At 50.7% G+C, this 22,497-nt stretch overlaps 1 protein-coding gene across 4 annotated transcripts in view; it reads right to left on the reverse strand.

Annotated features, from left to right (window-relative positions):
* Positions 1-22,497, reverse strand: part of PEMT (phosphatidylethanolamine N-methyltransferase) — a 42,839-nt gene that overhangs the window by 13,247 nt on the left and 7,095 nt on the right. For all 4 annotated transcript variants that reach the window (XM_063414808.1, XM_063414805.1, XM_063414809.1 and 1 more), the window contains one exon: positions 6,874-6,989. In XM_063414808.1, the coding sequence (XP_063270878.1) occupies positions 6,874-6,989 (116 nt within the window). The remainder of the gene's footprint in view (positions 1-6,873; positions 6,990-22,497) is intronic.

Genomic DNA, 22,497 nt, shown 5'->3' on the forward strand with positions numbered 1-22,497 from the left:
AGTGGAATAACAGCGCCTCTGGCCACCACTGTCTTTCAGGGCCAGGGGAGTATTCCTGCCCACAGTCCTGGGCTCCTCAGCTGGAAAGTGCTTCCATAATGCTACCTGCAGGGCCTGGGATAGCTTTCTTCCCTGGTGTACGTGTTCCTAAGCCCTGCAAACCTCTGGATTTTTGCTGTTGCCCAAATAAAAGCTGAGAGAGACAGTCCTGCCTGCATGGCTGAAGGGCAGGCAGCTGGAAACACATCTTGGCCTGATGGCAAGTTCATGCACCAAGGATGTCCAAGACATCCAGACCTTCAACTCTGTGGTTTAGGAACCTGGATGATATCCTTTGTTCACTTTGGAGCTTGCTCCCACTAGGCTTTCTATTGTTGAGGAGTTTTTAGGACCCCAGAACAAGACATTTAATCACCAGTTTGGACTGGAGCAAGGAAACAAAACACGGAATAAATGTAATGTGCTCAGAAGTGAGCAAAACCACAGCATCTGGCTGATTTACACTCTGGAAATTACAGGGAAATTCCTTTTCCCGGGAGCCAAGCACAGACAGAGGAACAATAGCGTGGCCCCAGGCAATGCAGGCACAGTCCCCAGGGCTGGCCCTCCTCCAGTGCCCAGCACAGCTCCCTGTGCTCACCAGGATCACCCTGGCTCAGCTTAAAATCATTTCCGATGGGAAGACGCAAATCTGGCTGCACCGTGAAGCAGCAGCAGCTGCACAACCCTTTGCATCATCTCCGTGGTGTTTATTTTTAAATGACACAAGTCTCCTCTACGAGGAAGCCAAAAAAAATCCACGTCCCTGCTACCAGCACTGCCTGGATTTGGGAGGGAAGCAATCCCACTGCAGGGATGTGCCTTTCTGCCTGAGGAATTCTGGCCTGGCTGTGCACTCAAAACACACCCTGACACCCCCGGGGTGCTCTGCAGCTCTTTACTCACACAGAGGAGGATGTGCCTTTCACAGCATGAGGGTCTGGCTCCACATCTGGCCAGGATCTATCCAGAGGGCACCAGCACCAGGAAGGATTTTACAGCAGTTTGCTGATCCCCAGGGAGGCAAATCTGGCAGAGCAATGCTGTGCTGGAACCCACTTGGATCCCAGGCACTGGCAAAGAGATGGCAAAGCAGAAAGAGGTACAGCAAGAGCAAAGCCCTTCTTGCTCTGGATGAGCTGGATTCACACTCCCTCACATCCTTGGGGCTCCTCTGTCCCATGCTGATGACCTGACTCAGTCTTGGAACATGGAACAAAGGTGGCTTCAAGAGCATGACCTGGTTGGCTGGGAATCAGTACTGGAAGTTTTGCAACCAGCACATGGCATGGTTTGTTTTGAAAAAGCTGTCTCTCCTGCTCCAGATGATCCCATCCTTCCTTTCCATGGTCGGATAGGCCTGCATTTGTTATTCTCATCAGCATGTCTTGCTCAGTTCCCTGCTGCTTGGCTTACAGCTAGGGAGGGAGGTGTTTGCATGGAGATAATGGACTGCCTCTCCCTCTAGGAATGGTTTATATCTTCCTAAACACACTCTCTATTTGCATTAAACATGATGCGCTCAGGAGTTCTCAGAATTGGTAAATAAACCTTTTAAGCATTTATGACTCTGGGCCGTGACAAGCAGCACGGAGCCATCAATTACTGCAGCATCCACGATGGTGAGGGAGCCTCCCTGGCTGTGTTTCGCCCTCCCTGGCAGGGAAGGACAAGGTTTTGGGCATTTCCCTTGCTATGGAGCAGGTCCCCTGAAATATGACATATTTCAGAGTGTCATGAAACCAGTCCCTTCCATGTGCCTCTGAGTCACGTTGGTGACAGCATTTATTTCAGGCTCATGACAAGGCAGCGGCACAGCTCAGCATCCAAAAGGACTCCAATTAAAGGCAGGCTTTGTCCCAGTCCCTGGAATTGCCCTCTGTGCTGAGCAGAGCCACTGCCATGGTGAGGAGCATCCATCCCTCCTCCAGCACAGGGGAGGGTGGGGAGGCTGAGACCTACTTTGATCACATCCCTGGCTGCTGTCCCCATGGGGAGGCTTGGGAGGTGCCCCCAGCTTTTGCAAAGGGTAAATGGGGTCATGGGGCTTCCCCTGACATCTCCCCACACTCGCCAGCATGACACCAGAGGCACACATTCACCACCAGCTGGGAAAAGCCCAAATCCTTCCACTCTGCTCTGGCCGAACTGGCAGATTTGGCTAATTCCTGGCAGGACAGGAGCAGCCAAGGCAGCAGGCATTGTTCTGCACACCCTTCCCAAAAACTGAGAGGTACTTGCTCAGATAATCAGAAGTCTTATCACTGCTTCACGGGAATCACAGAATGCTTTGGGTTGGAAGGGACCTCAAAGCCCATCCTGTTCCAAACCTCTGCCATGGGCAGGGACCCCTTCCACTGTCCCAGGCTGCTCCAAGCCCCATCCAACCTGCCCTTGGACACTTCCAGGGATGGGGAAGCCACAGCTTCTCTGGGCAACCTGTGTTTCCACGTAAAACATTTCCTCATAAAAAATTTCTTCCTTATATCTAGTCTGAGTCTCTCCTCCTTCTGTCTACCACATAATAAACCACATGAACTGGAAAACCACTCAAAGTGGCTCTGCACTATGGGGATGGACATGTCACGCCAGTGGGTTCACAGGAAGAAAGTGGGAGTGAGGGAAATGGGCAGCAGATCCTCTGGCTGGGACACTGACAGGACGTGCAGCCGGGTTTGCACATCAAGCGCTGATTTATTCAACCAGAAAACTTAACAAGTCACAGTCCAAAACACATCCCCAAAGGCCACATGGAGCAGGAAGAAAACCCAGAAATATTGTACCAAAAGGAAGCTGAGGTTTCTAGGTCTTGTTGGGAGCAACCCTCAGTGGCCCCTGAATGTATTTTGTCATCCCTCTCCTCCAAAGGAGGACAAAGACCTCGTCCAGCAAACTGGGTCGCTGCAGGGAGCAGCCCAGCAGTGCTCCCTTTGACTGCTCCCAAAAACCAGCCTGGAAACTGGGACTGATAAGCACAATTGGAGCAGAATTGGGCCAGGGGCCAGCAGGCAGCAAGGAAGCAGCAGTGGTACAGGCAGCCAGGGTTTTGGTGACAACAGCCACCACTGCAAGGTGCCACAGTCACTGTGTGGGGCGTCGGTCCATCCCCCATGCCTGAGGTTTTGTTCCTCTTGGCTAAAGGAGGTGACAGGGAAAAAAACCATCCGGTGGTGCCCAGCAGCACAAGCTGCAACAAAAGATCTTGTTCATTAGAAAACAGCAACCTCAACAACACCGAAATCATCCTGCTGATACCACTGGCAATTGTCAGCCCGGTCATCATCCTCACAGCTTCTTTTGCCAATAATGACTTCGCTTTTCTGACAGCACTGGGGTGTGTGTGTTATTTAGGTCAGCTGGGGGCTGTGGCAGCTTCTCCCCCTGCCTCACATCTGAACTGTGAGGTTTCCTCATCTGGATGCCGTGGGCAGGAGGTGCTGTTGGCTCCCTGGGGCTTTTCCTGAACAGGCATCAGATATTTCTGGCACTGTGGCTCAGAGGGGGCATCAGATCTGTCAGGCCAGGCTCGATTCCCATCATCAAACTCGGTCACTTCTGCACACAGGGCCATGTGGCTCTGGATCGATGCCATTTACAGCACACTCATTTGTGGTACCAGCTCACAAAATTAAACAGGACTGAGCATAAGGTGAGAGGCACTACCTGGCAATGACCAACAACCCTTTTTCCGTGCAAAATCCCATCCCAAGGTGGATTTATTTTCTCGAAGCATCAGCTCCAAGTGAGAAATCACAAAGGAGGCAATACCCAGAGGGTGGCATCAATGCAGGACTTGATGCCAGCCTGCAGCACGATGCCACTGAGCCACTGCCAACTGCACTGGCTGGCACAGCCTCACTGGGACTCACCCACACTGAGCCCCCCTGTCAAGGTGTGCACGTGGGTGTTGCCTTTAAGCTCAGGCAAACATCCTGAGACCCGGCAGGAGGGAGGCTCAGAACCTCCCTGGGTACCTGCCCAAGGGTGGGGAGCGTGCCAGGATGTGCCAAAGGCAGTGCAGGAGGGTTTGGAGGCAGTGCCAGTGGCTGATTGTGAATAAACTGATGCAGGGAAAGATACCAACAACGTGGTGAGGGAGGAGAGAGCGATACCGGATGCGAGTCTGGAGGACAGCGAAGGTTGTCACGTCCCATGTCACACAGATAACAGTCACAAACTGCACACAGTGCAGATAGTTCAAAAGTTCAGGAATTGTTTTCACAGATAACAGCCTCGGTGATGGAAGTTCCTTGCTTCTTGCAAGGAAGAAACTGTCGTAATGAAAATAATCATTGCACCAAAGCAATTAAGGATGCTTGTCTTGTGCACTTGACTAAGCAGGTCCCCCCTGGTCACAGGTCGGTCTGGATTGCAAGCCAAGGCTGATAATGAAGCTGAGAGCTGGGAAGCGTCTAATTGCTTAATTGAGCACAAAGCCATCCCTCTTCTTACACGCAAGGTATCCTTTTGGAGCCAAGCTGGCACAGGAACAGCAGGGTGCTGGGCTGAGGAAGGGCCCCAGCACAGACCCCGCGTGGGGCGGGTGGTGAAGCAGCCACACATCCTGGCTCCCAGGTGCTGTCAGCCAAAATGTCAACCCACTCCCAAAGTTCTGTCTGCTCTGCCCTCCCCTCGTCCGCCCCCAGCTCGGAGCCTTTCAAAAACTCAGCTGCAGAAAGGAAGCAGGCTTTTAAAACCAAAAGAAACATCCCCTGGGCTCCTCATCGCTCCCTGGCAGCCTCCACCCACGTAACAAGTCCCCAGAGCAGGAAAAGAGGAGTTTTAAAGGCTGGATTACAGCTCTGGAGGTGGAGGGACTCCTGAGGCTGCCTTTTTGCTCACTATCAGCAGCCCTCACGCTCTGCACAAGCAGCCCTGGGCACCGTGTGAGGCACAGCCTGTGCCAAGGGACTGTGTCTGAGGGGCTGAGGAGCAGAAAACCTGCTCCAGTAAAAGGGACTCAGAGAATAAAATAAAGGGAAAAGCAAAATAGCAAGAGTGGGTTGGACATGTCTCTGGTCACTGGGATGACAGTGATTGTGTCATATGAAGCCCCTCTGGTCAGTGGAACCCCGGGCTGGACCTGGCTGGTATCATCCTGCAAGGATAAGGAGTAGGATGAATCCTCAAGCAGCAAAAACTCTCCAGGCTGGAGCAACAAGCCTTGGGCAGCCCTGGAGCTCTCACTGAGCTGGGAATGGAGGCAGAGAAGCTCCCAGGTGTGTTTTGGGGTAAGTCCAGTAGTTACTGCTCTGATGATTACCCTGGAATCACCCAATCCCTCACACAGTTACAGGCTTGCCTTGCCAGAAGAGCCTCCAAAGCCTGCTAGCCACCACTCAGGCCAACTTCAGCACCAGGGAAAGGGGAGGGAATAACACAACCATGTGGAAACATCTGGGCAAAATAAACTTCCCACTGCAATAATTTGAAAGGCTTTGGCATTTTGAGTTGGGCTGGTGTCTTATCTGTGTTCTGCCAGGACTGAGCTGCCCCATCTTCTAGAGCCTCTCTTCCAAACCCAAGGTCCAGATGGGGCTTTCCAGCCCTTGGATTGACCTTGCTGTTCCCTTCAGGGCCCAACTGCTGGGCTGCACAGGCACAGCCAAACTCAGAGAGTCCCACAGTCCCCACAGACCCAGGACACAGAGCAGAGCCAGCCCTGGTGGGGCTCTGCAGGGCCAAAGTGTGACGCAGTGCCAGGACACACGAGGCCACTTTGGCTCTCCCAGCAGTTCCCTCTCAGTGCCTCGCTGACCCAGGAGCCAGCACGACCACTGGAAATGAAGATTGTGCCTCACCCAGCTGAGTTTTTAATTAAAGGCAAGGACAAGGCTTTGCATTGCTTCCCAGACAACAAGTGACTATGTAATTTGTGCAAGAACTGCCGAGACATTCCCCAGCAAAATCCAAGCCTGCTGTGTCACTAAGACATCAGCAGCACACACACATGCCCTCTGCATTCGATTACAGCCTTGTTCACTGCAAGCCTTCTTTCAGTTTCTGCCATTAGCAGTAGCTGGGACAAACACAGAAGGGCAAGGGCAGGTCCTGGTGTCATTTCCAGGAAAGCAGAACTCTTAAATACATGTGCAAATTCCAACCTGAGAACTCTTCGCCTGGGAAATTACCCAGAGTACTAAACAACCCATTAGCTCTGACCCTGGTATAATTGAATCTGGGAATTTAGTGAGTCTGTCTCTCCTAACAGCAGTGGAGATAAAACCCACCAGATCGCAGATAAATTGCTGGCATTGAGGAAATCTTCTGCAGTAAAACCTCTCTGCAGCACTGGGAACGTTAAAGGACATATTCCCATGGAGTATGGTGTATCAGTCATACAATACTATTAGCCAGCACAGGTAGTGTTTAGAGATAGCAGATAAGAGTTTCAGGAGACTGTTTGTTAAGAGCACAGGTAATCCTGCTCATCTGCACAGGAAACTGCAGCTTCTTAAAAGCAGCTTTAATTTTGTTTATGATTTTTACAAGAAAATTAAAAAATTCTGCTGGTACATATGATCCACCCTGTGTAAACAGCCCTGCCACCTGGGCTGCCCACAGGACAGAGGACACATCCCCAGGGAGCAGAGCAAGGTAACCTGTGACACTTAATGACCAGTGACACTGATGGCTTTGGCCATGCTGCTGCATCCCTCATCTTTATTACAAATCCCAGAATAAATCTGCCGCTGGCTGAAGTTATCCAACCATGGCAAAGCCATACGCTGGGGTTGGATTTAACACTGCTGAGCAAATGTCCCTTTGTTCCCCCCACTCCAAGGGGCATTTCTTTCCAGGGATTTCTTTCCAGCAGCAGGATGAGCTCCTTACCAGTGGCTGCGCACACAGTTCAGCACCAGGATGGCAGCGCCCAGGCAGTAACAGGCAACATGGGGAGAGCCGAAGACTTGGCTGAGTGCTCGTGTTTTGTGCTCCCATCTGGCTACCTGGAGAGACAAGGGAAAACAAAGTGGGTGGTTGGGGTGCCTGGAACACGCTGCCCCAGGAGCACAAATCCCACAGCTTTGGCTTCACAGGACGTTTTGTCTATGTGGCTTTGTGCAAGAAACAAGAGGAGGCCACTGACGGGACATGGCTGAACCAAGCCTGGGGATGAGAGCTCCTTCTCGCACTGACACCAGACCCTGCTTGCACTGCACATGCCCTTGCACCCAAGGGCAGCCAGCAGCATCAAGGCACAGGCTCATGAAAAAAAAAACCAAAAAAAAAACCCCAACAAACCAGAAAATACCCTACACATCAGTTTTAGGGAATACAAGTCTTGGACATGTGTCTAACAAAGCTGAAAGCATTGCTAAGGCTGTCCCCTGCCCATCAAAAACAAGAGGCTCCTGCCATGGATCCTAATATTGCTCTCCTGAAAAAAGAACATCCCTGAGTAGAGGATGCACAAAAGGGATGCTCAGCTCTCATTTTCTGGGCTGTAGCATCTCCCACATCCAACCTCAGGGACCACACCTGCCAGGAACAACCCCTCCCTTTGCATATCCAGAGAAGTTTGCAAGCCCTCCCTCAAGCTTCCCCAAGACAAGACCTGCCAACTTTGCTTGGAGAACTTCTCCCACTTGAACCAGCTTAGTCCTCATTAGCACTCAGCAATTGTAGTCATTCAGGTTTAGTCTGCCCTCCTCACCCATCCCAGCCTGGCAGTGACAGCCCAGGACCCAAAATTCCACCTGCAGCATCCCTGGGGAGGTGTTAGCATCCTTCACAGCACACACTTTTCCCTGGTTCCCATGCTCAGCTCCCTGTTCAGCAGATGCCAATGGGCCTCTTCCCAAAATGGGGAGGTGCCCTCTCACCCTGGGAGGCTGCTGCACGCAGGTGGTGGAGCTGCTCCCAAAATCTGCATCACCAGATCCACCCCAGTCACCAAATCCAGGGCCAGCACTCCCAGCTGACAAAAGTCCTTACAGCTCCTTTATTTTCTACCTTTCCTGCATCCCTCGGAAAGCTGCCGCTATATTTATCGCCCCTCTTAGGCTCCACTTTCAGGCACCAAGCTGGAGGCTTGGATCAGACATCAGACCCGAAATTCCAGCCAGGGAGAGAGAGCACACCTGGGCACTGAAGCAGGAAGAGGGAGTCAGCAGAACATCTCGGCACCAATTTGCTTCTCAGACATGGCTGGCACTTGATTAGCTTCAAATGCACTTCACTGCCTCGCATGGAGCCTGGGCAGCTTTTGGGGGCACCTGCAACCCAGCTCTTCATCTACTCTGAATGTATTTGGTAATTTATTGGCTCAATTTGAGCAGAAAAAGGCAGCTTTGCAGGTCTTGCTTTCTTCCCAGGCTGATGTAGAAGCACAAAGCGCTGCTGGTGGAGGGGGACTGCTGGCTTCAGGAGGGGGGAACGATGAAAACCTCTGATAAGCAGGGGCACTGATTTCACATGCTGAGAGCTGATTCAATTAGTTATGCAATGATTGCTCTGAAATTACAAATCCACTCATGACAGAGAGAGCTGCTTCACTGCCTTTTTCTGGCTGGTATAAATAGTTTGTATTCTAAATTGAATTTAAAACACCGTGCGTCACGCTGCTGCTAAAATCGGAGCTGCTGGCTGAGTGCTGAGAGAGTGGAAAAAGAAATATAAGGTGCATTACCACCTTTGGAAAGTAAAAAAGTGACCATATAGGTGACTTGAGTCACAGATGGGAAAAATGCAGCCATGTGCCAGTTATCTGTACCAGCTTCCTAATTCCCTGGAAATTATTCTGGCAGCTTTTACATGGATGGCAGCTCCTGGCTTGCTCGGGGAGCTCTGAAGAGCATCTCAGCAGCAGCAGAGCTGAAGGAGAAGGAGAAGGCAGAGCTGCTGGGATCAGAGGGAAGAGCTGATGTGCTGCTGGGAGCACAGGGGCGGTCACTGTAATCACCCTCACCTTTAGAAAGGCACATCTGGGCAGCGATGCCGGGGCAGCGTTCCCCAGCCCTTCAGGCAGCAGCTGCCACGGCTGCGATGGGATCACTCCCAGCACAGCCCAGCCTGTGCTGCATCACACAGCTGGGACTGAGAGTCCAACTCTTATTTAGCTGTCACAGCCTTCAGATGGGACCCCAGGCTCCTTTTCCAGCCCACACAGGAGCCATCCCAAGCGAGGCTGGAATCCAGCGCGGGGCTGGAAGCGGCGGCACCCACCGGGCCCTGAGGCGATATTTCAGTAACAATTAATTAGTTCCGGTTCTGGTTCTATTCCTTGAACAACTAATTAGTTCTGGCTTGGTTCTAATTTTCTAATTTTAGTCGTTTTGAGCTAATATTAGCACTCGATCGACCCACGGCTACGCAGCTGCCTTAATGGCTTTATAAATTCACGAGCCGACGTTATTATTTATGGTGTGACGGATGCAAAATGCTTCCAGCATCCTCTATGGCCGTGTGTGGGACAGAGCAGGGCTGAGACCAGCAGCTTCCCAGGAGGCTGCACCCATTCCTAGTGTGCTGTTTGCCCTCCCAGCTAAGGTGGGCACTGTGATGACCATGGGCAAGCCCCATGTCAGGGGTGTGTGTCCTGGAGAGGGAGGAGCTTTTTTATTTTTCTTCCATCTCCAAGTTTGGAAATGGAGTTAATACAAAGTTTCCTGTCTTACCCAAGGGTCAAAGCAATAGAAAAAATTCCTTTTCCAAAGCTCCCAGCGCTCTGCTTTCACTTTAGGATACTTGGTGAGGGCTGCAAGTAATTTTTTTAATGTTTCCCCCAATGCTCGTTATTGAAATAAATCAATGAGCGGATGTGGCTGCAAAGCCAGGGATGCTCTTGGGTCCCATGTTCTGCCTTTGGCAGGCCATTCCAGGGGCAGGCTCAGCTGCCTGATGTTCCCAGGGAATTGCTTCCTTCTAGACGTAAATTTGGGGCTGATTTCTACGTAACCGATCCAAGACATTTCCCCAACCACTCGGGCAAGTGCGTAAACAAAAATGAAAGCACCAGCACACATCCCCAGTGCCTGCCCTGATGGAAAATGGAAATGCTCTGCGTTTCCTTTTCTTTTTTTGGGTAGGCAAACCACGAGCCACCTCGGGAAAGGCCACAAATAACCATTCAAAAAGCAATTTCATCTCACGAACCTGCCTCCGCAGCGATCAACGGGAAATGCTCTTTCCAGCCCTGTGTGCATGGCAGACCATGGCCTCTCATTAATATTTAGTATTTGTTTGAAGGAAATTGATTCTTTCTGTCTGCCATCCAGGGAAGCTGCCTCCTGAACACGCTACATTTTAATTGCTCAGTCCCAGCTCTGAATTAGAGCCTTTGTGCTGTTTCATGTGACTCCATTGCTGTATCTGGCTCGCCCCAGAGATGGGCAATGAAACCAGATAGCCCAAAGGCTCGGGACAAAGGGACACCTTGCATCTCGATGCAAATCAGTCATTTTATGTCCTCACATTGCCCCATCACCATGGTACCCAAAGAAAAACGTGCAGGGACTGGTGAATTTAGCCTTGTGGCACTCCTGGGAGGCTGGGATGGATTAGCAGCTCCTTTCAAAGCAAGGGAAACTGAGGCACGGGAGGGTTGAGGTGAATGTCTGCTTCCCAGCTCTCTAGGGAGCAGGGTAGAGGGGCTGTGTCAATCCTGCAAAATCCCATCATCCACCCAGGGGGATGCTCTGCACATTTCTTGGGATGCCCTTGCCCAGGACAAACTGTTGGCATGAAAATATTCAGTGTCCAAGTCTGGGTTGGAGAAAAGATGACAGTGAACAGGATGTCCTCCCTTCACATACCCATCTCGCAGTATTTGACAGCATGAAGGATTTTTCCTTATCCCATGGGGTCTAGGAAGCCTGCTGAGGGGTCCATAAGTCAGGAATTCCACAAAAAATCCAGAGGAAGAAGAACAATGAGCTCTCCAGGATATATCTGAGCCCCAGTCCCTAGAGGATGCAAGTCCATAGGGCAAACCCTGGATATATGGGTGATCCAGCTCCAATTCAATAAAAACCTTCAGACAAAACTGACTTGAGCAAATTTATTTTCATAGAATCAGGGAGTGGTTTGGGTTGGAAGGGACCTTAAACTCATTTAATTCCACGCCATGGGCAGGGACACCTTCCACTATCCCAGGTTGCTCCAACCTGGCCTTGGACACTCCAAGGGATGGGGCAGCCACAGCTTCTCTGGACAACCTGTGTCAGGGCTTCACCATCCTTGTAGTAAGAAATTTCCTCCAACAGAACAAATTTCTCCTTCAGTCTGACCTCTCCTAGGCCAGCCATGGGCTAAGTTCTCCCACGGGGTGCTAGGGCAGGAGAATCCCTGACTCTGGGCTTAGGTGGCTCCATGTGAGCATCTCCCACTGGGAAAGACATGTCCCAGCTGGCTGTTGACCTGCTGAAAGAGCACAAAACCTGATATTACCCTTATTTCACCCACAGAGACCAGAGGCATCGACCTGCTCCTGTTAATGAAAAATCCATTTTCTCCTTTCTGATTCCCTGCAATCCCTCATTAAAGCATAAGGACATTCTCTGCTCTCTGTCACTGCTTGGATGCTGGAAAATGACCCTGCTCACAGCCATTACATTTATCTAAAGACAGCAAGGAAAAAGATAGACCCCAGCACCCACATCTTGGCTGTGGTGCTCCCAGGAGCAGGAAGGAAAGCAGAGCTGCCTGGAATGGAAATTCAAGCACTGGGGCTGGCTGACCTTTGCCAAATACCAGAGGAGCCAGCCTTTCTGGCTGTCCCAGGAGGCTGTGGAGGAAATGAGTATGGCCTGACCTTATCCCTCCTAACCCAGCTGCTGCAGCCAGCAGCACTCAGTGCAGACAGTGCAGTGCCAAAGGGAAGCACCAACAGCACCAGGTGAACACCGTGGCCAGGCTGAAAGCCTGCATCACTCTGGCTGAGTGTGTCCCCCCTAGGTGAGAAAAATTCTGTGTTTCCACGAGGTTGCAAAGCTTAGGAGAGACAGGAGGGGAAACTGCAGGGCTGGTCCTGGGGAGGATCGTGCACACGGGATGTGTGGGAGCTGTTCCTGCAGCTCACCAGGACAGCACTGAGCCCCTGGCACAGGGATGGCACCACCTGAGGCTGGCATGTGCCCATGTGCAGCCACATCAGCCCACCCCAGCACCAGGCACAGGCTTTCCAAAGGCATGTGCAGAAAATGCCCCGGGGACCTGCGTGCCACTGGCAGCAGGAACATGATTAGCAGGAGCTCTGGGCAGCGAAGGCAGGAGAAAAAGAACAGAACAAACCACGGTTTTAATTTGTACAAGCTGGTAATTATAGTTGCTATCTGTCTGAAATCTCTATTGAGTTTATTTAAATATGTTCTCCGTGAAGGCCATTCAGACAGGAATTATCAAGGTGTTGCAGCAGAGGAGATAATGCCATGCAGTTTTCAACAGATCAAGGGCTGATTAGGAGGAATTAATTAGCTGCTTAAACAGTCCTTGACTCGCTGCAGCAATTAGCCATCACCTCCCTGCAGTCACGTTCCCGGCGCAGCGGTGCCGATACCAAGCACAAAACTCCTTCCCCATGTGCTGGTGTGAGCACCTGGCCGGCCCTGGGTGGGCACATGGCCCTGGGAGGGGATCCCAAAGCCCCGAGGGCTCCAAGGGCACCCCGTGGGTGAGCTGGGCTGTGGGGACTCCCCTGTGCCCGCTGCAGTGCCCATCACTGGGTGGTGAATCCCAACGCAGGGCAGGCATTGGGTGTATTCCCTCCTCCAGCCTTTAGCAGGCCAGGCCCTCAGGCATTCCTCACCTGTTCTGTGCTATGAACCTCCAGTTGTCAGCTGAGCTCCTCCACTGGGGCCAGCAGATCCTCCAGCAGCCTTTATCCCACGTGCCATCATCTGCTGTTCCTTTGGTGGGGCAGGAGCATCACCTCTCACCTCTGCAAGCACTAAACCATGGAAAGCTGACAGTGCAGAGCTGGAGGCTGAGCCATCCCCACTGGACACTGCCCAGGAGGAGAAGCTGGCACTTGGGACAACCAGGAGACCACCACGAGGCTCTGAGCCCCTCCTGCCACCAGCACAGTGCCTTGCAGGAGCTGGGCACAGCTGCCAAGCTCCTGCCAGCACCCCAGTGGGCTCCACTTTGCTTAGCTGCTTCCTGCCTGCACTAGGAAAAACTGTGGCAGCTTTGGAGTACCTGGTGCAGAGACTGAGTTACTTCTCTGAAGGTTTCTCAACTCACAGGCTCTCCATTACAGAGCCATGCGATGGAAATGCAGCCTGAAAGCTTTTTAGGAAATGATTAAAGCCTTGTGAAGTTCCCCCACCAAGTACTGGAGCAGCAGCTTCCAGTTCATGCAATTAAAACACTGCATTGATACGAGAAGAGACAAGCAAAATCTTAATGGTTTCATGTGAGCTGTGAGGAAAACCAGGCTGAGGACTGTGTCCACGGACCTTGCAAAGGCTTTTTCATGCTAATACCCCAAGAAAAGATTTTCATGCTAATACCCCAAGAAAAGATGCACTCAGAGATGGTTTGATGGCACAGGCGCTGGGGACAACTGGTGACAGTCTGTGCCCATGCACGTGGAGCCAGAGCATGGCAGGGACTCCAGCAGAGCCTGGAGGCTCCAAGCATCCTGGTTTGAGGGCTGGCAGGTGTCCCCAGAGATGGGGACAGGCTGGCTCATCCAGGTCCACCCAGCAAGCAATACTAGTTAAGCTTTTCCCCTTTCCCATTCCCTCTCTGGTGTGATGGCAGGAACAGTTGTCAGCGAGCCACAGTAGAGCAGCACAGCTCAGCTCCTCCACGTCTGCCAAGGGCTTTCAGCTTGGAAAGGAAGGCGTCGATTTGACGCAAGGAAGATTTTTCCATTGCCTTTCACTGGCTCTGGATGGGGGGTTTGTTGTTTATTCCAGCCAAAAGAAACAGGAGTGGGATTTTGGAGAGACAAGGCGATGTGTGGCCTGGCTGTGCAAGGACACTGAGGTGAGGAACAGCCAGCTGGAACACTGGAGCTGCACACCCAGGTGACAAAGAGCTGCACAGAGGGAAAAACCACATGTTTGCAGGCTCTCACAGTGGAACATGGGGTTTGGAACACACAAAGGGCTTCAAACAAAGGAGAACATCCGAGTGCTGAAGAAGAGAACTACCTAGAAGCAGAGAGCGGGGTGGGCTGCTCTCCAAAACCAAAAAGCTGCAGTGAGATGAGACATTATGACAAACCCTCACTGCCTGTAGTGCCCATCACCAAAACCAGCAAGTGAAGAGGATGAAACATAAGCTGGAGTGCCTCTCCTAGTGACTCTTTCCTCATGAATGCTGCCAGTCAGGAGGTCAACAGGGTCTAGTCTGAGCACTTTGACAGGGAGAGAAGTAAAGAGATTCTACTTCTAAAGAAGTGGAAGGACATTGAAGCAACCCAGCCTGCTTCCACCATGTTTAGCCTGAGAAACAACCCTCCCTGCACCCATGCCGAGTGAAAGTAATTGGACTGAAATGGCACAGGTCACCTCAGCTAACAGCCTTGAAGGTAAAACAAGCCTGCAGGTAAACAGATAAGGGTTTCATAAGGACTAGGTACGCTTTACCTCAGAGTTATCCCTCCAGATTACCTCCATACGAGCCTTTACCTTGAATCCACTCATGATAAAGAGTGAGATAAAAAATTTCATTTCTCTAATAGTGTTTATGTGATTTGTCAAAGTAGGATCTCATTAGCTGGCTGCAATGAAAACAAGCCCTTGCTTAGTGTATGCCAAGGCAGCCCAGGTCCATCAATGTTCCATGAGCCACATCCTCTCCTCTTCAATAAAAACAAAAACGACACGGAATATGCGTTGTATTTGCTAGTAATTTCCAACACAAAATCCGAACAGTTCCTCCTCAAATCAAAGAGCTCATGATTTATGTCCAAAGAGCTGGAAGCTGAAGGTAGGTGATTTCAATAACCCAGAACGAGCTGTGTTAATTAATTCTGAGAGTGGGCATGGGGAGCCCTGAGCAGCTCCCTGAGAGTGGAGGGGAAGGATGATGTGCTCCCACCACAGGGAATCAGGCTGCACAGCCCAACCCGACTTTCCCAGCCAGCAAACCCCATGGAAAAGCTATTTGTGAAATAATGATTTCTCCAGAGTGCAGCACGGGATGGGGAAGGACCTTTCCAGTCCCAGCCTGGGATGTGGAGGGGATGGCCCAACAGTGGGAGGGACACAGGCTGCACTGGGGAACGGGAGCAGCTGGGACACACCCAGCTCTTCTAAACCATGAATGCAACCAAATAAAATAATCTCCTGAGATTAGGGAAAGGCAGAAACAGCCCCTACACAAATATGTGGGGCTCTGCTGGAGCTCAGAGGGAAGGTAAGTGCTGCCAGATGAGCATCTCGTGAGCAGCACGGTGAAGCATTTTGCTGGATTTCTTTTCATCTTCCCTGCCCAGATGACTTGGCCCACACTCAGCTTCCCACTGCACACAGTTCCCATCCAGAAAACCACAAGCCTTGTATTTTCACACGTTTCTCTGAAGCTCGGAGTGTTTTCCTTGGGGCAAACAGATTGGAAACAGGCAGCCCATAGCAGGCACTTTCATAAACAAACCAGAAGCAAAGGTGTGTGCCAGTCTCTTGAGTGACTGAGAACATTCTGCCCACCTCACATCCTGTATTTGCATGGTTTTTTTTTTCCTGTTGCTAGTACTCATGCAGCCCTAAATAAAGCAAAGCTGAGGAAGTGCCTGAAGTGTTCTGAACAGCTGCTTTCACCCAACCAGGCCGTCTACCCAACAGACCCATTTTCAAACAAAGCGATCCAACAATAGCACTGACGATGTTTGAACTGGCACGGATTTAGGAAGACAAGCTCTTTGCTGCACCACACTGTCAGCAAGCACTCAGTACAAATGCCACGTTACAAGATAAACATCTCTCCTTTTTTTTTTTTCCCCTTATTTTTAACACTCCCCTTTTTTACTTTCGCACCTCAGTTCGGTTCTGTTATTCCCAAATGAGGCCCTGGATCCCAATGGATTATAGTGATGAGGTCAAGTCCCTCTGAATTTTCTCCAGTGCCTTGGGTTTGGTTTTAAATGTGGGGATAAAGCTTCATCTGCGTCACAAAGCATCTATTCTGCTCTTCAAAGCTTTCCAACGCTGCTGCAAACCTCTAGCTCCAATTGCTATCGCCGTTACAAATAAGGTCAGCCTGATTAAAAACCAGTTATTCTAGGTGGAGTGAAAATGCTCAATCTTCAGCTAGCACATGCTATGTAAGAAATACTCTGTTCCTGAACTGAAACAAGCCTTCACGGGCTCCAGGTAAAAGGAGATTGAGGTCACCTAACAACTGACATTACTTGCAGCCTCTGATTCATTGCAAAGAGAATGTGTAAAGCTATACTGCAGATGTCAGCTAAATCAGGTGTTTCTTTCTCTCCTGTATGACCTGTATTTAATTGCACATACAGGTTCAGGCACCACTGTGAGCAGCCAGTGTCCCCAGCCAGCCCAACCTGCAGATGTCACACTGCCTGCAACTGAAAACTGGGGCTGGATGCTGCAATATTTCAATTCAGGCAATTACTCAAGGAGCTGTAGCCCATGAGAGTGAAAATACTCTGGCTCTGTTGTCCTGAAGATTAAATCAGAGGCTCCAGTTCACCCAATGTATGAGTAAGAAGGAGCTGGAAGGAGAGAAGGGGTTGGAGGAAGGCTGTGGGTGACAGCAAGCAGCAGCCTCTGGAGACACAAACACAGCAGCACACAAGCACCCGGCCCCACACAGAGGAGGATAAAGCAGCTGAGCCATCCCAGCACTGCCTGGATCCTGTGTTTGATGTGAAGGTTTTCAGGCCTGGGCATCATCTTTGCAGTTTGCTCTCGTTAATAGGTTTGCTTGGATTCCAGCTCAGCCCAGCTCATTAGCCACGCTGCCGAATCCCACACTAATTCCGCATCCCTTCCACTGCTACAGATAAATATAAAATTGCCTCCACGCAGGGGTTGTTTTCTTCCTCTCTCCCCCTAACGCAGGTCTGGTAGCATCTCATGTATCTGTTAATGAAGTCCATAATATCCAGAGTTTCTCAGCAAGTAAAAATTACAATCATTAGCCAGTGAGTGATGAGACACAAAAACACCATTTCTGCCCGGGCTGGCAGTAACAGTACAGCAAGTACACGTCCCAGAGAGCCAAGCCTTGCTCTCCTGTCATGTGGTACCCAATGTTCTTCATTAGCACCTCTCTCTAATAGAGCAAGGCAGCGTCCTGCAGCAGGTCACAATTACACACAACAATTAATTCAGGCAGAAACAATGACAGGCACCGCACAGGAACACTTTGCAGCGGGGTGGTAAAAAGATGAAGTGGAAGAGGAATAGGAACATTTTAAAGCCTTGCCTGAAACCAAATCAAGTGGAGGCACAAGTGACAGCATGGTAGAGGAGCCACGGCTGGTTTCCTTGTACACGACTTCGTAATTTTTGTTTTAAATAGAAAAGAAACACAACAATTACTCTTTTGGTCACAATACCCCAGTGACCAGGAGCAGCAGGCTCAGACCAGGACTTCTTGTGCTATTTGCAAACAACACACAAACACCAACTCAGCTTCTCCCAGAGCTGCAGCAGCTCTCTTGCTGCCCTTTTGTGAAATTAGGGTTTAATTCTCTGGAATAAGTCTGCTAATAAGGAGTCCCAACACACCCATCCTCTGGACAGCGTGTACTTGCTCACCGTTCCCCCAGGAGCAGTGATGGGAGGGGGACAGAGAAGGGGGGGAGAAAAAATAAATCCGCCTCAGGGAGCACAAAATGCAAAAGAAATCTAATACCCCTTCACAGAGGAGTGAGAAGTTGTTGGAATAGAGGTACTGGTCGCACTGGCCATGCTCAGCAAAGCACTGATTTCGTCTGGGGGGGCCTCCTGTCCTCTCCTGGCTGCACAGATCATGTTCCACGCTCCATGTTAAGCCTCCCCTGGGAACATTTCCCACTGAGGACACGCATGTTTGCGCTGCTGCCGTCGTGGCAGCAACAATAGAGAGGGACAATGTGATCTTTTATGTAAGGCGGGCTCTGTTCCCCTCTGCCCGGGGATGAGATGTTCAACACACGGGCACAACAAGCAATAACAGCCTGAAGGGTTAAACACAACCACCAGAGCCCCCGGCCTTGCTGGTGTCAGCACTGGGGCTCCTCTGGGTGTGGATGGGTGTAACCACGTGCCCCATGGTATTGTTCATCTGTTCAATGCAAGAAAAGTAACCCAAAAGCTGAGTGAACACTCAGTCATCCTCAAATCCTGTGACCTGCATGCCAGGGGAGCTCCTTCCCCCTCCTGCAGCCTCAAAGCCCAATGCTGGGGTACAGATACCAGCCCTGCATCCAGTGCTCAAAAAGATTCTCACAGCCTTTTGCTCCACAAATTTCTACTAGAGGCCTGCAGAGAGGTGGAGGAGAGAGGCTGAGAAAGTCCTTCCAGATATGGATCTGCTCACATCCACCCCAGTGACCAAAGCTTAATGGATACAGGAAGAAAAGTAATGCTTCTCCATTGGGCAATGCACTCGCTTTGGCTTCCGAGCACATCAGTCTCTGGAAAATGATTGTACAACAAAATCTCGAAATGAAACTAATTCAATGCCGCTCTCCAGCCTCAGGAACGAAATGAGTAAGTCTGCAGTCATTACAACAATGTCCTGGTAAAAATAAACAGGAAAGGGCACTAAGTAGGAATGCTTCATAGCTAAAAATACAGTATCTCGTCTGAGGTCATTCTGTTTTTTATAGGAACAGACATGCATGCCTCAAAGTGATCAGATTTGGTATTACTTCCTGTTACAGATGGACACCTCAGCCACAGACAGATGGACAAGGTTCTCTTCCCCAGTCCAAAACCCTACCTGGCATGACGCAGATTGAGCATCTGCTATTGGGCTGACAGCTCTGAGGGAAGAGGCAGGAACTGGAACACCTGACTACACGGTGGGATTTGTGGTCTGTCTTCTCTTCACTCAACAAGATTGACAAGGAGGATGACCAACTTTTTCTATCTCAAAGGTGCAAAAAAGATGTTCAAGCCAGAGGTGGTCACGCTGAGCAGCCGGCAGGCACAGAGATGATGCTGGACAAAGGGCAGGAGGCAAGAAAAGTGGGCAGAAGAAGTACTGTAAAGGATCATAAAAGCTGCATGTACACTTTCCTTCACAGAAAATGTCTTTGTGCTTTTATGGCAAGGAGCTGCTACAATTACAGCTTCTTTTATAAGCGAAGCAGGAACCAGATAATGAGCAAACCTCCCACCACACAAAGGAGGTGACGAAGGCGTTCTGGGCGCCCTGACGGTCAGGCTTCCCCGGAACAGCCAAAAGCACAGAAAATTGCAAAAACCCATCTCCATTTCACCCTCTTCAGGGCTGTGAGCTGTTCATGGCCTTTTTCTTGCCCAAAGGATAAAAAGGATCACACCAAAAATGTAACTATACAGATAGCAAGTGAAAGCCCTTCAGCCAGACACATGTGGGCCTGCAGAATGAGCCCACGGCTGCATCATCCCTGGTCTGGGGGAGTAAAAAGAGGGAACAAACAAAGGTTTCATGAGGAAAAAACCAAGTTAGATATTGTCCAATCCAGGTGGGTTTGTACTTCTCCACAGAAGTTCACGACTTCAATACACGTGGGAAAATCAAGAGTTTCCACCAGTCTTCCTCTCCTTGACCTCAACATCCACTGGATGAGCTGGGCAGTTTGATGAAGCCATGTGCAGGTGTAAAAGCCTGAGGCTTTCAGCTTTTCTGGAAGCCAAATTTATAACTTGCTAAAAAAGTTGTCCCTCATTCCTGCATGGGAGCAAGCACAGGAGTTCAGACGGCTTGGTAGGGAAAAGGAAAATTCAGGCAGTGGCTCCACAGCCCTTCCCCTAGGTTGGGGTCACCTTCCAAAATCAAACCCCCTTGTTCTGTACAGTCAGTGCACTGCTGCTTCCATCCCTCTGCCACACATGAACCAACCCAGGCACACTCTTGTGCCCACAGCTCATGTCCTCCATCAATTAAATACATCAGCACCAGCTTCCAAAAATCCACTGTTTTCCCCTGGGTTTGGGTACAGGGGTCTTAAAGCTTTTTCAGGATCTCTCAGGAAGGGGAACATAAGGGGGCTGAAGCAGGCAGAGAGCCTGGGAGGCTGCACATACTTGTTTGCTTTAACTAAGGTGAGGCTCCTAATATTTACAAGGAAGTCCAACAAGCACTGCTGTGATCAGGCTGCTGAAGTATCTGGTGCCACACTTAGGAGAGCAGGGATGTGGGACGTTCCTGCCAAGAACCATTTCCAGTTGCACATATCACTGAGGTCACATTACAGAGGTGGAAAACACATGGAGGGTTTTGCTTTAGTGATTTACTAATCTACTTTCTCACCCATTTGCTGCTGCCGTGTGAGCAACTGGAGATTTGTCCCCTCAAAGTTCATCCAGGGGGGAAAAATAGGGAAAATGAGGTGACATTTTCTTTGGGGTGCCACCAGCCTGCCATGAGCCACAGTCAGCACCCTCACCCTGAAACCCCAAGGCCTCCCTCCCCACCATGAGTCTCCTGACATGCAGAAAATGCAACTGCATCGTGATGGAAGCGCAGCAGCGGAGCTTACAGAAATAACCTCCCAAGAGCACCCAGCACTCTGTGTGTCTGCATTCCTTCATCAAAACAGCCTATTTTGGGAGACCCCATCCTTCTGGGAACTGGGCAGGCTTCTGCTAAGCAGTCTGTGCCACGGCACAGCTGGAATACACCCGGCTCACGGCTGTGCTTGTGGCAGGGCCCTGCCCAGCCCCTGCATCACTGACACTCCAGGGGTGCCCGTGGGTTTCTCCCCTCAGGGCTCCAGCAGCTCCCAGTCCCCAGGCACAAACACTGCCAAAGCCCAGGGACACGCAGCAGGAGCTGCCTCTTTCACATTTCCCAGACTGGGTAGACAAAACCACTTTTTTTTTGCTTCCAGCTGCACCTTTTCCCTTGTCCCGTGAGACAAAGGTGGTCACAGGCTTGGCATTTCATGAGCAGCACCTCGTCAGCATGTGAGAAGGCTTAGCAGCAGGATGGCAGGAGAGGGATGGAGTGGGATGGAGAAGAAAGGGCCTCTTCCAGCTTCCAGGGTCTACAGATAATCCTCTGATCCATATGGAAACAAGACTCTTGGCTTAAATATTTTTTTTTTCATCTTTTGTGTGTGTGCTGACTTACTCCAGCAGGGCTGCCAGCAGCCTGCAGTTTATTTTTAAATAACTAAACAAGAGAAGTCCAGTATATACAACAAAGACCCTGGCTTTTCAGAGAAGCACTCTGCAGATGCTAAAAAAAGGAGGTTGCTGATCGGGTCAGCTGTGAGGTGAGGGGCAGATTCTGACCTTGGTTTTGAGAAATGCTGAGCAGGCACGTCGCACACCAGCTGGATCCCAAATTCACTCTAGGAACAGGCACGGAAATGGCTCAGCTTCCCAAGCACAGCCTGCCTTGGCAGGTACCTGTGCACGGTGGGTGGGCAGCTGCTGGAATGACTGTCACCACCTCACCAGAGCCCTGAGACCGTGCCCAGACAAAGCTCCTCATCGCCCAGCTGCCTGGCCAGGCTGGGCTCCACAATACCCCCACCACAGGCAGCTCAGCCTGCGGGGACATCATAAAAATATATTGCACAGCTTCTCCAAGAGGATTTGGATGAAAACACCAGCACCTCCAGCTGTGAGGCTGTGGGAAGCAGTGCTGGGACGAAGGATGTGGCTCTCCCTCAAGGTGACAGCGCTCCTAATTGTGCCACTCCAGCCGGCACGCCGGAGGGTGCGACCCAGTTCTGGCACTTGTTATGTGGCTCACAGCAGTGCCAACACGCTGGAAAAGCTAAATTTAGGAGATAAACAGGCCTGGTGTTACACACCCAGGCAGGACTGGCTCTGTTACGAGAGCTGGAGAATCAATGCTGTCCCCTTCCACGCGTTGCAGCGGCGCTGCGAAGCGCTCGCTGCCGGAGTGAAAGCGTTACCGAGTCACTTGGAATAAAATTGCCACTAAATGCTATTTGGGAGATGGAAAGAAAAAAAAATAAAGAGGAAAGGCAAATCCTCACTCTTTCTCAGCTATTGTAGGAAATGAAAATGGCTATTGCTGCCTGGTAGAGAGTCCAATTATGAATAATGCGCGTTCTCTCCCTGCACAAAGGATGAAAGGCATCAGAGCTGGTGGTGACATTTTAAGACCGGAGATGTAAGAGCGGATCTGAGCCTTGTTGCAAGCCCAGCTTTACCCCAATAAAGAAACACTTTCTGCAGTCAATTGCCTTGCAGCGTAGCTTGAAGCCCCGCTATTGATCTAGCATCTGTTATAAGCAGATAATCATCGTCACTGTGCCATGGCAGGGTCTAAAAGCACTTTCCAGAAGCTGGTTGAGGGCTGTTTTCTGCTCTCCCCTGTGGCTGTGGGAAGGCAGAGGTTTGTGGGGGCGCCCACAGAAGTCTC

The sequence above is a fragment of the Prinia subflava genome, chromosome 17 (assembly GCF_021018805.1).
Source record: "Prinia subflava isolate CZ2003 ecotype Zambia chromosome 17, Cam_Psub_1.2, whole genome shotgun sequence".
In the NCBI taxonomy this organism is placed as follows: domain Eukaryota; kingdom Metazoa; phylum Chordata; class Aves; order Passeriformes; family Cisticolidae; genus Prinia; species Prinia subflava.